Genomic DNA, 17,147 nt, shown 5'->3' on the forward strand with positions numbered 1-17,147 from the left:
AACATAAAGTGCAGAATTTAGCATCCTGGCAGTTTATACAGCCTTTAGCATTGTAAACATGTAATAAAGACTGAATCTAAACAATTGCTCAGATGTAGGTCCAACGTTGCCTGCTCCCAAGTGTGCATCAACCTTAGTTTTGGAACAATTGGCTCTTTACAACTGAGTGTTCTCCAACATGTTGTCTCCACCACCACCTTTTGTATGCATTGTTGATCTGACATTGCTACCATGGTTCCAAAATGGTGCTTTTTGTTGTCCCCTGTTAAGTCATCTACAAATGCAACATATTTGCTTGATAATGGGAGATGTCCTAGAGCCTAGAAATCCACAAAACAGGCAAGGGAACATTTGCACTGACAAGAAGGCAGGTGCTATCAAAGAATTATATGTTTGGGAATGGCTTTTATTCAGATGCTTGCCATTATTGTCTGCTTGGGAGGGATGACTGAATTTTGCTGCGCAGCAGGGGATCTGTAGGAGATTACCTTTTACCGACGGGGTGGGATTTTACCTATGGGAGACAATACCCTCCAACCACCTGCTAGCACTTCCAAACTTCACTTCTATCAACACTTTACCCACCCTGCCACCTAAAACTGATAGTTCTGCAAGTATAAAGATGGCTGTATTTTCCTTTATTTCTGTTCTCTACCTTACAAGGAGGGACGTGGGTGGCGCTGTGGGTAAAAGCCTCAGCGCCTAGGGCTTGCCGATCGAAAGGTCGGCGGTTCGAATCCCCGCGGCGGGGCGCGCTCCCGTTGTTCGGTCCCAGCGCCTGCCAACCTAGCAGTTCGAAAGCACTCCCGGGTGCAAGTAGATAAATAGGGACCGCTTACTAGCGGGAAGGTAAACGGCGTTTCCGTGTGTGGCTCTGGCTCGCCAGAGCAGCGTTGTCACGCTGGCCACGTGACCCAGAAGTGTCTCCGGACAGCGCTGGCCCCCGGCCTCTTGAGTGAGATGGGCGCACAACCCCAGAGTCTGTCAAGACTGGCCCGTATGGGCAGGGGTACCTTTACCTTTACCTTACAAGGAACCCATGTGTTTCAATTAGTGATTGGGACAGATATGAATAACTGGTCGCTTTTGTATTATCAAAGGGGTAGCATTCACTGGCCTCTTCCACAATATGCCTTCTTGCAACCTGTCTCTTTGCACGAAGCATGATTGAACCTACCGGTAATTCGCCAAAGCACCTCTTCCCATTCCATCCAAAACTCTTGTGTGTGGCAGGTTGTGCCATCTTCATTTTTCATACCACTGAACAATAGTTCTGATTAATCTGGAGGTTTGCTCATTACCCAAGTCTGTGCGACTATAAAAGCCCCATTTTCCCCTATCCCCTTCAGGCCTCTCCTTGAGGCAACAGGAGTAGAGAAAATTAATTTGAAATAGTGTTTACTTGTATCCGCAGGTCTTCTGTAGACTATTAGGCACCAATGTTTTTTCCTCCTAAAAACAGGTGATGAAAGTGTATCAAGAGTTCTCAAACTGATCAGCCAAAGAGGATAGGTTAATGAAGGTGTTCACAAATCAGGGGGTGAGCTAACATGATGATTACGGTTTAGGCATGCTTTTCAGGGAGAGCAGGTCCATAATACCTCCACACATTTCAAGCCAGCCTCTTCCGCAGCAGAGGTAAAAACAGGAGATGGCAAGAGTTGGGGGTATGTGGGGGGGGGGAGCAAGAGATGGGTGGAGCAAGGTTGAAACCAGGTAGACCAGGTGCAAAAAAATATTTCCAGAGATGTGTGGTGCGTGTAGAAATGAAAGGTATATGTTGCAGTAATTGTCAGTATGCCAAAGGGAGCCTCAGATCAATGTTCTCTGCCTTCATTCTGTAACCCATATGTTAGGTTAGCAATAACAAAAGGGAATGCACCTTTCCTTATACACCAGCCTATAAAAGCCTTTTATAGCCTTCATTGCTTTCTAGATGAATGGCTCATGGGCATCATGCATGGGTTATTGTACAAAAGGGCCCACACACTTTCCCAGAGGCAGTTGCCATTTCCTAGCAGGAACATTTCTTGCCCCCTTCCTGTGCCTGGGCCTCAGGCTGTGCCAAGGGTGGCAGTTTGCTTTTCACCCCGTCCCACTGTTCACTGGGTCTCATTTTCCCGCTTTTCAGAGCCTCGTATATTCCCAGCGTCAAGATCTGGAAAGCCTCCCCCACGTTCCTGTTGCTCTTCGCAGACGTCTCAATGTACTTGGCCTCCAGCAAAGTGGCCAGTTTTTCCGCCTCCTTTTGTCCAACCTTCCTCTCAGCCTCCAAATCGCTCTTGTGCCCAACCAGCACAAAGACAATGTGTTGAGGCTTCACCGTGTCCATCACTTCCTGGTGCCACTTACGGATGCTTTCGAAGGATGCTCTGTTGGCCAGGTCAAACACCAGCACACCTCCAGCAGAGTTGCGGTAATAGGAACGCGTCACGGACCTAGGTCAGGAAACACAAAGAAGGAAACTCATTCTCACTTGGGTCACCTTCATACAATCAACCACCTTAGAGCATTATATACTGGTTTATATACTGGGGGTGCGAGTGGCGCTGTGGTCTAAACCACTGAGCCTCTTGCTGATCAGAAGGTTGGTGGTTCGAATCCCTGTGACGGGGTGAGCTCCCGTTGCTCTGTCACAGCACCTGCCAACCTCGCAGTTCGAAAGCATGCCAGTGCAAGTAGATAAATAGCTACTGCTGTGGCAGGAAGGTAAATGGCATTTCTGTGTGCTCTGGTTTCTATCACGATGCCCCATTACACTAGAAGCGGTTTAGTCATGCTGGCCACATGACCTGGAAGGCTGTCTGTGGACAAATGCTGGCTCTCTTGGCCTGAAAGTGAGATGAGTGCTGCACCCCCATAGTCGCCTTTGACTGGACTTAACCATACAGGGGTCCTTTACCATTTTACCTTATACTGGCTTAATGTTTTTAATCTTTATTGGCATAGTATGTTGCTTTGGACAGAAGAGGGCTATGAATGGAAGAGAACACAAGGCCTAAGATGAAAGATGGATTGAATAAGGTTTGGAACACATTGTGTATTGTTAAACTCACCTAAGAAGGGCATGGCAGCTTGGCCAATTCCATAAATTAAGTTGGAATTCATTTGCTGAATATTGGAATTTATAGCAAACAATATTACCGCATAAGTTATTGATGGAGTTACATAGTTTGGTTACTGATGTCCAAGGCTTGTATCAGAAGCAACTTGTTGCTGCATTTGATAGGCTTTGACCAGATTTCCCTCAGGGTCCCTACCAACTCTGCAATTCTATAGCACAACAATTTAGGCTTGTGCTAATGGAATAAATGCACTGGATACCATCCTGAGTCATTTTATGTCAGATGTGTAAATTACGTAAACAATTCCAGCATTAGTTAATTATTATTTTAGTGTCAAAATTAGTTAACAAAATCGCATTAAAACGTTATTGAAAGCAGCATTAAAATATATGCCAGATGGAAATGAGTCTTCATGAGTCTAACAAAATCTTTCACAAACAGCCGTTTTATGAGACAGAAGAAGGAAATACAAATAGAGACGCCTTTCAGGAAAGGGAGGAACCCCTCCTATTTAATCAGTTTTGAGTCTACAGAATGAGGAGTTACTCATATAAACAGCTGGCGTATGTCTGCAGCACACCTTGGATGCTTCCAGACTTTTTTTTGGGGGGGGGGGTGATTCAGTCGCAAACGAACAAATTCAGAATGCACAATTATAGCTGGTTGGGAGGTATTGCACAACAAAACCTGCTTAATCCCCCAAATCAGACTTTTTGCCATAAGGAAAGTAACAAGATAATGGGGAACCTATAACCCACCAGATGTTGTTGGACTCCAAGTGATGGGAATTTTAGTTCAGCAACATGTGGAGGGCCCCAAGTGTGTGAAAACCAGCCTCATATAACCAACATGCTTAAGTTTAATTAATGCATGAAGGGGTTCTGCAGGCTTAGCTGGGGTTACTCCCCCTCACCTTGGAAGGTAGTTTAAGCCTAGTGTTGTACCACAGTCTACCTGAGAAGCTCAGCATGTAAAGAGGTCTGAGCTGGTTGCTCAGAGCTCATGGCTCTGACAAGCCTTTATTGAGTTCATAGACCAATAATCTAGGAACTTTCGCTACTGTGACTAAGCCAAGTTCCACTGCCTGTGCAACTTTTCTGAATGCTGTATGGAAAACCACATGAATCTGACCTTTGGAGTTTGTAAGTAAACCATTTTTAATTCACCGAATGAGTGGTATTTTTCTACGCTAGGGAAGAGGGGAACTTTGGAATAAATTTGCAACGGCATATTTTAAAAGCCTATATTTCCACACTTTACTTTGCTGCATATTTTGTGATTTGATCTCTCTCACAAAGGAGTACTTGTTTCAAATTTTGATCTTGCCATCCAAGAATTCTCTTTTTTACATACCTATTCTTTTCTTTACCACCAAGTTCTTTCCCCCACTGCTGGACAAGTTCCCCATCCTCTCATGTGAAAGCCCTTCAACAACTTGAAGGTGGCTGTCATATCACCTCTTCATTTCTCTCTCCTTACTACAGATAAAACTTCCATTCTAAACTCACCTGAACCGCTCTTGCCCAGCTGTATCCCAAAACTGTAGTTTGATGCGCAGGTCAGGCTCAATCTCCAGGAAGTGAACATAAAAATCCACACCCACAGTTTGATTCATGGACTCAAGGAAGACCCCTTCGGCGTAGCGCTTCAGGAGACAGGATTTTCCCACAGTGGAGTCCCCCAACATGATAATCCGGAACTGGTAGTGCCAGAGCGAATCTACTGCCATCCGGAGGCTGGGGGTGAGGGGAGAAGGAAGCTGGAGAGGCAAGTGGGAACACTCGTACAGTGGCACAAACTAGGCACTCCACTCCCAGTGTCAAGATTTATCCAGCCACACGGCCAAGTGGAAAACGCTGTTCTTGAGCTCCAACAGAAGTGGAAAACTGGTTGAGGCTTGTTGTAGGTGAAAGCAGATTGGTCGCATCTACAGCCTGGGGCTGACTGCTGTTTCATTTCATGTTCAGGCAGGCAGCTGCTAAGCCAGCCTGGATGTTCATAACTCGCCCTTTTTCTGCCCCACCCTGCGAATGTGCAACGTTTATGGGAGGGGAAGCCAGGCAGAGAGGAAGCACATTTCACATATATTCTACGGGCAACAGCACCCTTTCTTCTTTCTGGTAGCAAAAAGATAATATTTCTGGGCCAGCAGTCAGAGCATCGGGAGAATACATTAAACCCTTTCAGAGCTCTAATGAGAAAACACATCACTCTCATTAGAGCGTATCAGATGTCATCTATGTATGTGTGAGTGTGAGTGTACATGCCCTTTCTCTAGGAAAAGTGCCAAACCTTAGAATTTAGAAAACAAAAACAAAATGGGGGCCTACATGGGTGCATATTTACTTGGAAGTAAGTATTCTTGCATGGGATTGCAGCCTCACTGCTCTTCAGTCACTATTGCTTTCTTTTGTCTGTGCTTAATCTTACAACAATCAGTTTCATTGGTTGTCCACAAGTGTTAAGAGAGAGGGAGAAAAACTTTTCTCTAGTCCCTTTCTCCATGCCATGTGTAATTTTATACACTTCTATCCTATCTCAGGGACGCGGGTGGCGCTGTGGGTAAAACCTCAGTGCCTAGGACTTGCTGATCGTAAGGTTGGCGGTTCGAATCCCCGCGGCGGGGTGAGCTCCCATCATTCGGTCCCAGCCCCTGCCCACCTAGCAGTTCGAAAGCAAGTAGATAAATAGGTACCGCTTTATAGCGGGAAGGTAAACGGCGTTTCCGTGTGCGGCACTGGTGCTGGCTCGCCAGAGCAGCTTCGTCACGCTGGCCATGTGACCCGGAAGTGTCTTCGGACGGCGACGGCTCCCGGCCTCTTGAGCGAGATGAGCGCGCAACCCTAGAGTCGGTCACGACTGGCCCGTACGGGCAGGGGTACCTTTACCTTTATCCTATCTCAACCTACCTTTTATCTACATTTTAAAAGCCCCAAATGTTGCAACCTTTCCCCACACGATCGCTGGATCATGTTGGCTGCCCTTTTCTGACCCTTTCCCAACCACAATATTCTTTTTGAGGAGAGGCAGCTAGAACTGTACTCAGTGCTCCAAAGTGCAGTTGCACCATAGATCTGTATAACGGCAGTGGCGTAGCGTGGGTTGCCAGTGCCCGGGGCCACATGGAAGGGTGAGTGGATGGGAGGGAAATGGATGGAGCACACATGCACATCCAACTTCCTAATGCCGTCTGCATTACCAGGAGATCATAGCCACACAGATAAGGAAAGATGAGTTGTTCCGTTTTCTGGAGAGGTCACTTTCCGGTTCACGTGGGGAAGCCATTTTCAACAGAGCCCAGAGACAGAAGAGTGCAGCCGTACTGAGGCAGCAACAGATGTTGAAATTTTGCTCCCCTAACCATTTTACGCCCCTGGGGCCCCCTCCCCACCACGCTATGCCACTGTATAATGGTGTTAAGATATTGGCAGCTTTGTTTCCAGCTCCTTTCCCTAGAATTCAAATTGTAATACTGTGCAGGGAAAAAATGCAATATAAGGCGGGGGGGGGGGGGATAGAAGCAGTAAAAATGCAGCTAAAAATCAATATGAATATTTAAAGCCGCCTCCTGCCTTCAATCACAAATCCACAGACGTATTGCAGACCACCTAAATGGTCATCAGGACCTCTGTGCTAGGTACATCAGGTCATGGCCAATATCCTCATGCAGGACCAACAGCAGCCATCTGGTCTGCAGGAAGCACATCCCAGGTAAGGGCAGGAAGACCATCTCTGCACATAGAGAGTGGGCTTTAACTAGCCACCATCTACAGGAGATTTCTTACCCTCCCTCTTTCCCATCAGCTCTGGCCCTTAGAGGTACTGCATATTCCAAGGTTTCTTTCTGTGAGGCCAGTTCTCCAGCAAAGTAGGAAAAGACAGCTCTGGTTTCCAGGGGAGATGTGTCAAGGGAGACATTCCTGGCATGGGTGTTTCTTCTTTTGGGCTGTCATCAGGCTGACTCTCCTGTAGAAGTTCTACAACAGGAAAGGTTCAGCCTAGTATGGTGACCATTTTGGTGCAGCACAAATTCTGTCGCTGAGGTGCAAAATAGCAAGTGGAGTGAAGTGGGGGGGGGGTATATTTTATCCAAACTGCCCTGGTTGTGTGGAAGCTTTCTCCCTGCCCTCATTGCTGGATTAAGTCAGTGCAGATCAGGGATTTGGAAACAGAAGTAACCACCCAGGAATTAATTTAAAGCACAGGTGACATGAATCTCCTTCCTCCTTGTCATCCCGCCCTGAAGCCTCAAGCATTAAGATAAAGGAGCGGGGCTATCAAACATTTTGCGCTGGCCAGTATGTAAACGCTGCAGACTAGGCAGAAACTGTGGGGAGTCTGACTCATATGTCCAAAAGTGTTAGAATGAAGTCAAGGGTATTGTAAGGAGATTCCCCGCAAAACCTTGTCAGTCAGGAGGTTAACTATACAGTATCAGACACCATCCCCATCAAAAACAAAAAGGGCTGAGAGCTGTCTGAGCAGGAATTAAAGGAGTTCCACAACTTATTCTGTGGAAAACTTTAGTTATTATGTCTATTATTACATTTACCTTTTCCCCAAAGAGCTCAAGATGGTATAAAGGTAAAGGGACCCCTGACCATTAGGTCCAGTCGTGACCGACTCTGGGGTTGTGGCGCTCATCTCGCTTTATTGGCCAAGGGAGCCAGCGTACAGCTTCCAGGTCATGTGGCCAGCATGACTAAGCCACTTCTGGCGAACCAGAGCAGTGCACGGAAATGCCGTTTTACCTTCCCGCTGGAGCGGTACCTATTTATCTACTTGCACTTTGACGTGCTTTTGAACTGCTAGGTTGGCAGGAGCAGGGACCGAGCAACGGGAGCTCACCCCGTCGCGGGGATTCAAACCGCTGACCTTCTGATCGGCAAGTCCTAGGCTCTGTGGTTTAACCCACAGCGCCACCCGCGTCCCTAAAATGGTATGCTCTCCATTTTATCCTCACAACAACCCTGTGAGGTAGGTTAGGCTGAGAGACAGTGACAGGCCCAAATACACTCAGTGGGCTTCATGGCTCAGCAGGGATTTGAACTCTAGTCTCCCAGCTCCTAGGTCAGCACTCTAACCCCTACTCCACACTGCCTCTCTCTTTAGACACCTTTTCCCTCAGAAACAAGCAGGGGCAGTGAACTGTTGGGGCAGAGACCACAGTCGAATATGTTCCAAATCTCTCTCTCTTTTGAAGCTACTGGAAGAGAAGGAGCAGAATGTTTCTGTTTCAGGAGTCACCTCTTTGTCTCATGTCTCCTGTCTCCAAAGCCCCGAGGGGGGCAGAGCAGAGTTTTTCAAATGGCAACAGTAGAAGAACCTGTTTGATAAATAAATAAGAATTGCCTCATGAATTCACGAGGATTCAGAAAGGGTTTTCCCATCAAGGATGACTTTGCTATATTTATATTCAGAGGTGTTTTACAAGGGCAACAGCAAGAAGCCGCTAAGAAGCTTGCCGTTTAAATAAATAAGAATTGCCTCATGACAAATTTGACCCAATTCCATGCCCTTGCTGCTCTTCTTATCTTTGAACTGGAACTTCCTCCTGCAGCTTCTAAAGAACTAAGTGCACAACCGATCATTGCTGCAAGATGGACAGACAGAACCCTCTCTGGGTAGAAGCTGAGGGAACAGATGCTTCAAATTTGGCACTCCTGCTGATGGGGAAATCAACTTAAGAGCAAGAAGGAAAAACTCCGCAATGACTCGTACAAGCTTTGAACAGATCTTACTTTGTATGCAATGTCTCAGGAGTGGCTGGGGAAACCCAGTCAGATGGGTGGGGTATAAGTATATTATTGTTATTGTTATCATCATCATCATCATCATCATCCTCTGCCACCTGCTGTTCACAGAAATCTAAACACTCGTTGTCCTGAGTGGGGTGAGGACACAAGTTAGGGGGTGAATATGCTTGTTTGAATTGCCTCATGAATCTATGAGGTGTGGAAGGATTCCCCCAGCAGATGGCACTATAGCTGCCTTGGTTCCTGGTGATGTGATTCATAAAATAAATAAATAAAACTAAAATATGAGTTTATCCTATATGTCTCATGAGGTTGGCGGTTCGAATCCCTGTGACGAGGTGAGCTCCAGTTGTTTGGTCCCAGCTCCTGCCAACCTAGCAGTTCGAAAGCACATCAAAGTGCAAGTAGATAAATAGGTACCACTCCACTGGGAAAGTTTCCGTGCGCTGCTCAGGTTCGCCAGAAGCGGCTTAGTCATGCTGGCCACATGACCCGGAAGCTGTACGCCGGCTCCCTCAGTCAATAAAGTGAGATGAGCGCCACAACCCCAGAGTCAGCCACGACTGGACCTAACGGTCAGGGGTCCATTACCTTTACCTTTTAAGTCTCATGAGACTTCAACCATTAATATGTCACTCTTTTTACCATGGTTTTCAGATCTTTTGCCTAAATAATCCCTTGAATATGCACCTCAGTAGGGTGCGTATGTCTCATTATGAGCCTAAGCCTAACAGGAACATTAATTTCAATAAATTTCTACTTTGAGCAGGGCCAGTATCGGATACAACCCTATGAGTTGTATTACAGTATTTTAAGAATTAAATGATAGCTTTAGTTTACATTAAACTTAGTATAGAAAAATGGCATATAGAGAAACTAAACATAAACCAGTAGTATGACTTTATTTTTTTGTTTTGAAATCAGCACCCTTGTTTCACATTAAAATGGGCCTCTAGCATTCCCAGCACCCCCAAGTCATCTACTCAAGATGAAAACCTTTCTTTCTTTCTTTCTTTCTTTCTTTCTTTCTTTCTTTCTTTCTTTCTTTCTTTTTCGTGTTCTCAAATATAGTGGAATGTTGACTCTATCTAAATGACTGAACTCTGAATATCCTTGCACCCATTATCATTTTCCCACCCCAACTATTAACAGATATTCCCCTTACAATTTCCCAGCTCTTTACACAGCAAATTATGCGCAACTTTTCTGCAGAACAACTGAAGAATATGCTCTCATAATCTGAACATTTCAAAGCAATTCAGATGCATTTTAGAAGACCACTTGCATTGAAAGGTCAGTGTAGCAAGCTTTTCAGCTGCAAACAACTGTTTTCCAGATTCTCTCCTATCTGCTCTGGTGCTATCCAAACCATATTTGACTCCCACGTCTGTTTGGGTATCTCTGGTTTCCATACAGCAGAGGTGAGCGGCCAGTGGCCACAGGGCCAAATGCAGCCTCATTTCCAGTAGGTGGCAAGAGGGGAAAATGAAGGCGGGGAGGGGGTTCATCACTTGGGCTCTGGCCTTAGAATCACAGAATTGTAGAGTTGGAAAGGGACCCTGAGGATCATCTAGTCTAACCCCCTGCAATGCAGGAATATGCAGCTGTCCCATACAGGGATTGAACTTGCAACCTTAGCATTATCAGCTCACTGATGACTCCAGCCCTGCCCATCATCAGTATGCGTCCCGCAACAGTCTTGAATGCTGATGAGTGAATGTCACTTTGAGGGTCCAGTCATTGAGGTCCTCTGCAGCTTTCATCTCAGAACCTTGGCTATGCAAGAGTTCCACTCATTTCTCCTCTTTAGAGCCCGCCCACTGCCCCCTTCCAACCACATCTCACTCCTTGACTTTGGTTAGCAATTGCATTTTTCTTGCGGGGCCTTCTTCCTTCTCTGAAGACCGCTAGTTCTCTTCTTATGGATCACCTTCACACCATCCCACCCTTCCTGCAGGTCAATCTCCTTGTTTCTCAGAGCGTCATAGATAGCATTGGTGATGGTCGCAAAAGCCAAATCTATATTGAGGTTGTCCTTGGCAGACGTCTCAATAAATTGTGTGCCCAAAGAAATGGCCAGTCCCTCTGCTTCTTCGACTGTGACTCTGTTCATTGACTGAAGGTCACTTTTGTGGCCAACCAAGAGGAAGACGACCTTCTCCATAACACTGGTCACTTCATGGTACCAATCAAAGATGCTCTCAAAGGACCTCCGGTTGGTCATATCGAAGACCAAGAGTACACCCACTGCGTTCCGGTAGAAGGATCTGGTGATGCACCTAAGAACAGAAGCAGCAAATTAAAATAATTAATTTAACCTTCTTCCAATCTATCATGGAGACTTTCTATAAGTCACTTGTCTAGTTACCAAATGCCAACTCTTCATAACCATGTCCAGGACTTTGTTCTGGAGCAATGATAGTGACAAAGTATCTTCTGAGATGTAAGCACAGAACTCCCATTTGCATTTACAGATATTGCTAAACTACATTAGCAAAACATATCCACAAAGTCTTCAGAAATTTATTGATGCTGAGCAACGTCAATTTTATAGTACAATGTAGTCTTAGTGCGGGAGGAAGAATTCTGCCTTGAGCAACTTGGAGAAAAGGCCTGATATAAATGTATTGAGTAAAATAAATAACATATGCTCACATAATTTTCCTATGATATCTAAACCACCTTTGGGACATTGCTAAATTCTTAGCCACAGCATTTTCCTTGCGGCAAAGAGTACCATGGTTCAGCTTTCCTAAAGCTAAACACAGACATGTGATATGAAACAACTCAACCTCTCTATTTTAGGCAGAATTTGATTAAAGAGGCTTGAAGTGGAGAAGGTTTTTTCTTTTATATTTTTTCCTTCCTACTGCCACATGTTTCTCAAAATATTTTTACCCATCTCTTATAATTTCATTTCCCTTTCTCCTTCCACACTCAGCTCAAAAAGGAAAAAAAACCCTGCCACTTTCTTCCATCCCTTCTCTCTGGTCCTTTTACATTCACTTCTTCATACTGTAACAATTTCCTCTCTTATTCCTTCCTTTCTTTTCCCCAATTTGTTTATTGATAAATATTGACATTTTATTTCAAATTTCCTTAAACATCTCCTTTCCTTCCTTACCTTCCTGCCATGCCTTTATCTCCCAGCCCAGCTCATGGCTAGGGGCAGGGTAACCAAGTGAGGAGACTCCTATACGATTTACAACCACAATCACGTAAACAAGCAGAGATTCTACATACAAATCTTATCTCTGAAGAGGAGCTGATAGGAGAGTGCCATTGTTTGCAGCAAAATTAGCAAGAAAAAGGGAGTTGGTAAGGTTGTGTCAATAACTGAGTGGATCAGTAAGCAAGGTCAGACATTCCAAAGGGATATGATGGCCTCTGGGATTACTTGAGATCAATGCCCTCAGGCTTCTATTCACTGAATGGGATCAATTTCTCAACTCTGCAAAAGAACATTAACAACAGACAACCTTGAAGTATCCCCCACCCCACCCAAAAGCACAACACTCAGCTATGCACTACCCTCCCTTCAGCTGTTTTTTTCACCGATTCTGTGAAAAACACAGGCAACTTTTGTGCAGAGTGCCAACAGAAATCTAACCAAGATTGCTAGAGGGAGTACAGAAAGCAAAGTTCATTATTCAGCCCAGAAATGATTCGTCAATACTCATGATTCTCAAAGATATGCACAAACATCTAGTTTCTGACCAAACCCAGAGACAGCTTAAAGCGAGCTGGTGAGATCAGTGTGGCGTAGTGGTTAGTGCAGAGCTTTCCAAACTGTGTGTCGTGACATGTTAGTGTGTCGGCTGCAGTGTGTTGGTGTGTTGTGCAAACACTCCCTGCGCTCCTCCCAGGGCTGGAAAGGGGTACCTTTGGTTTGCTAGTAAAAACTGTGTCGCAAAATGATGCATGTCTAAAAAGTGTGTCACCAACATGAAACATTTGGAAGGCTCTGGGTTAGTGTGTTTGTCTAGGACCCGGGAGAGCAGGGTTCAAATCCCCACTTGAGCAGGAAGCTCACTGCATGACCAGGGGGCGGTCATTGCCTCTCATCCTAACCTACCTGTAGGGATTGCTGTAGGCATTAACTGAGGAGGGGGTGAACCACATACACCACTGTGAGCTCCTTGGAGAACTTGTCTCAGATTGCTCTCTAAAACCCTGTGTCACCTGAATCGATGGTCACGGGATGACAACTCACTAACCATCAGCAAAGCACTGTACACATTCTAAGTAATTATATCAAGATTCCTTTGTGCAGCTTTGAGGAGCTGTGCCTTTGCTGCTGGAACTTTTTTCAGTACCACATGAGCTCAATTATCCACTACTTTCTTGCTTAGGAACACCAGGCTTACTTGGGGGTGGGGAAAAGTTTGGTTCTCCAGATGTTGCTGGCCAGCAACTCCCATCAACCCTTGCTACTGCCTGGGGCTGATGAGAATTGGAGCCCAACATCTAGCAGTTCACAGGTTTCCCTCCCCTGGTATTGATGAATAAATGAAGCCTGAGCTGAACGTTCTGCCCAGGCCCCCTGCCTTCTCCCCCTGGGATGCAGGTCCCCAGTTAATCCCTTCCTTGTTCCTGTAGTGTAGGGTGTTTCCTGATGCCAACCAGTTCCTAAGATCTACAGACAGATTGGAACTAATATGTTCCCTAGCTCGTTCCGGGGTTGTCATTCTTTTTCTCCAGGCCTAATGCGCCTTACAGAGTTAGTGTGAAGATAGGGCTGCGATATTTTGAAGAGCAAAAAAAAAAAAAAAGAGGACACATTTGCCAACTTCTACCTTTAACTATGGATCGCTATGACGACTCTCATTTTACATACGGTACCTATGAAAAAGCGAGTGTGTCCTGGAACAAAAGAGGACATATGGCAACTCTATAGGAGGAAAGGTGGGACAGGAATGTGCTAAATGCTTATTCCCCCTCCCTATTCCATTTCTATTTAATTTCTTAAAATCTCAACTTAATTGCCAAGGATAACACTAATTTTTTTTTAATAAAAAAATTAGAAATCCAGTAGGGGGAATAATAAGTGGGGATGAAATATGTGGTGCAGCTAGGACATTTTAGACTCTGGACATAGTGGCCTTGAAAGCTCCTCCTACCCATCCTTTACAGACAGGGTGATACACTTAGGTTACTTCAAAATGCAGTAAGCCAACCCGGTGCTATCCCCTGACCCACCACGCTCATGGGACCCTGAATACCTGCCTCCAAGTCCTTCCTTCATGGCACCACTGGCTGGTATTCCAGCAAAATCGCCAACCTGGCTGAAATTAAATGCAGGGAGCAAGGAATGATATGGACACGAAAGGTCTATACACCAGAATGGATTGTTGCTAACTGAGCAGTAATGCGGCACAGGCTAATGTGATTGGCTTCCAGACCTTATTTCCAGAGCAGTAGGGAAAGGGATTTAGAAAAGGGAAAGGTTTTGGACCGGTAAGAAGCATGTGCATCTTCCCCCACTCATCCTTTGGTTCTACAAGGACTTCCCCGCCTCACCTGAACCTCTCTTGGCCAGCCGTGTCCCAAAGTTGTAGCTTCACCTTGATGCCTGGAGGCAGCTCCATCATCTTGCTGTAGAACTCCACGCCCACCGTGGGGCACGGGGATGGAACGAAGCACCCCTCCGTGTAGCATCTGAGCAGAGACGTTTTGCCCACCATGGAGTCGCCCAGCAGAAGGATGCGGAATTGGTAGTGCCAGTTGCCGTTTAGGTTACGGGCCGGAGGTGATTGCGCTAATTCCATCTCAGGAGCCGCTTCCATGGTGGAAGAAGGCTCAGAGGAGCAGTGGAACAGAAGCCTTCATCCAGGGCAGTGCTCAGGAGAGAGAGACTGGGACCTCCAAGGAACTTGTCCCAACAATCCTGACTGCAGCAGAACTCCAGTTTGATTAGGAGGACTCCAACCTGATAGGATTAGCCATCTCCCACCCACTGCCCTCAGAACAAAGAGAAGCCAACATCTGTCTGGTTTGAGAACAAGACCCTCTTTCCACACCTCCTTCTGCCCCACCCACAACATTCCCTTAGATACCATTGCCTCTCTCCCACAAAAACAAGCAAGCTTCTGTATCAAATCTCTGTCAAATGCAAGGAGCAAAATGTACGTATGTGTATATATGTTGGGGGTAGGCGATGGAATAGCCTATCAAAGCAATTTCCCTGCTTCTCAAGAGAAAAAGGAACTCCAGTCATAAGAATATCAGCCCTCTGCAATATAAACTGCTGAATCAGATCCCTGTTTTAAGAATGGCGGAACAAAACTGCATTTATCTGTGAAGGCCGTTTCTAGCTCTGCAATTGTTTTTTTTTAGTATGTATTTTGTGCACTTTTATTATTGCATTTGTTGCATTACAATTTTAAATTGTTGTTAGCCACCCTGAGTGGTGGTGCACGGGCATTAACAAGGCAGCACAAAGATATATTATAAAGGTTTGGGAATGAATTATGGTTGGGTAGATCTTAGTTATCCCCCTCCCCACGGCCACCAGTCCTTATTGAATCACCTTCTCTGCACTGGGAATTGAATTTTCCTTTCTCACTATTATGCAATGCTTATGGCAAGTTCTTTAAGCAGGAGCCAGATATTAACTGTTTCCAAGCTCATGTTATCATTTTGAGAGTCAGACTATACATTTCAGATCAACAGCAACAGTAATTCATTTATAAAGGTAAAGGTACCCCTGCCCGTACGGGCCAGTCTTGACAGACTCTAGGGTTGTGCGCTCATCTCACTCAAGAGGCCGGGGGCCAGCGCTGTCTGGAGACACTTCCGGGTCACGTGGCCAGCGTGACATCGCTGCTCTGGCGAGCCGTTTACCTTCCCGCTTCTAAGCGGTCCCTATTTATCTACTTGCACCCGGGGGTGCTTTCGAACTGCTAGGTTGGCAGGCGCTGGGACCGAGCAACGGGAGCGCACCCCGCCGCGGGGATTTGAACCGCCAACCTTTCGATCGGCAAGCCCTAGGCGCTGAGGCTTTTACCCACAGCGCCACCCGCGTCCGAATTCACTTATACAGAGCTGCAATTTATAAAACCAACTAGCCTTCTGCATTTCCACTACAGAAGGGTATGACTACAGGGGCCTCTGGTTGATTTCATCTGCTGAGAGCAATTTCCACTTACATATATCCCCCCTGCCTTTCTATCCAGATTTGTCAGTAAGCTTAACCAAACATTAATGCATAATAAAACTATTGTGATTGTTGGGGTTGCAATTGTGTTCAGGAAACAGTAATGTTGCAAGTGGAAGAATCTTACCAGCAGAATTTTCCAGCGAGAGGAAGCCCTGCCTCTCAAAATCTATTTCAATAGTGGCCTCTGTGAGAAAAGGATGTTGGTTTAGGTGGGCTATTGGCTTGATACAGCAAGCCTCCTTATATTTGCTTGTTTTTATCCTAGCCTTCCTGACAGGTATGGAGAACCATCAGGTCTCCAAAGGTTGTAGAACTCTTTAACTCCCATCAGGCCCGAGAAGCATGGCAAGGAATGATGGGAGCTATAGTTCAGCAGCATCTGGAGGACCAAAGGTGAATGAAATGTGGGATTCCTCCACCCCCACCATAGCTGCCTTTCACTTTTTAGTTCCCTAGCTTCTGTATTTCTCCATGGAAAAGGCAAAACCCAACCCAAACAGATCCCTGTAGCGTATCTACACCCCCAATCATAGTCTTGCAACGCTTTTCTCCAGGACCTTCATGCCACTGATAGGTGACCCAACAGTCAAGATATTTGTCACACAATTCCCACCCCATGTTGACTTTAAACTTTTGAGTATTTATGATACGGTGCATCAACCCTATCAGAGTGGACAAATTTACCATTTTAGTGCCTCACAGTCCTTGCATTTCTTTGGGGGGTTTTTTTTTTATAAAAAGGGCAGATTTCCAGAAAAGTCAGTTATGCGTGCCAAGAAACTCGTAGCTATCAACATATTTGTTAACTCCAAGGCATGTGCAGACTCAGCAACGGAGATTAGAAAACTCCTCGTTCCCCAATTCCGCATGTTGAGACGCTTCAGGGTCAGAAGGCGTAGAGAAAAACGCTCTCGTTTTACTCTGCCCGTTAACTGGGGTTTTTAAAAGTCTTATTTGAGAAGTAGGGTATCATCTGTTCCAAAGCGCAGCTTTGTGTGCAATTGCTGGATAGGATTGAGCTACCTTTGGAAGAACGTAGGGCATCTCCACTGTAAGGATGCTGTTCGTCCCACAGGTGATATACTCTTAAGGGTGCTTAGTGTTGTCAGGGGGCCTCTATTCCCCACACAGAGCTGCAGTTCCCAGAGTGATTTCAAAGTCAATCCT

The 17,147-nt window shown here is 45.7% G+C and overlaps 2 protein-coding genes across 2 annotated transcripts; both read right to left on the reverse strand.

Moving 5' to 3' along the window:
• Positions 1–619: 619 nt before the first annotated feature.
• Positions 620–5,078, reverse strand: LOC114601472 (ras-related protein Rab-39B-like). Its single transcript, XM_077932008.1, has 3 exons — positions 4,574–5,078; positions 1,026–2,438; positions 620–655 (listed from the first exon to the last, which is right to left on the reverse strand). The coding sequence occupies exons 1-2, from the start codon at positions 4,792–4,794 to the stop codon at positions 2,015–2,017; spliced, it is 645 nt and encodes a 214-aa protein (XP_077788134.1). The 5' UTR covers positions 4,795–5,078; the 3' UTR covers positions 620–655; positions 1,026–2,014.
• Positions 5,079–9,706: 4,628 nt separating this feature from the next.
• On the reverse strand, positions 9,707–15,518 carry RAB42 (RAB42, member RAS oncogene family). The gene is made up of 2 exons (XM_028741726.2): positions 14,342–15,518; positions 9,707–11,100 (listed from the first exon to the last, which is right to left on the reverse strand). The coding sequence occupies exons 1-2, from the start codon at positions 14,605–14,607 to the stop codon at positions 10,680–10,682; spliced, it is 687 nt and encodes a 228-aa protein (XP_028597559.2). The 5' UTR covers positions 14,608–15,518; the 3' UTR covers positions 9,707–10,679.
• Positions 15,519–17,147: the final 1,629 nt, after the last annotated feature.

The sequence above is a fragment of the Podarcis muralis genome, chromosome 7 (assembly GCF_964188315.1).
Source record: "Podarcis muralis chromosome 7, rPodMur119.hap1.1, whole genome shotgun sequence".
Lineage (NCBI taxonomy): Eukaryota > Metazoa > Chordata > Lepidosauria > Squamata > Lacertidae > Podarcis > Podarcis muralis.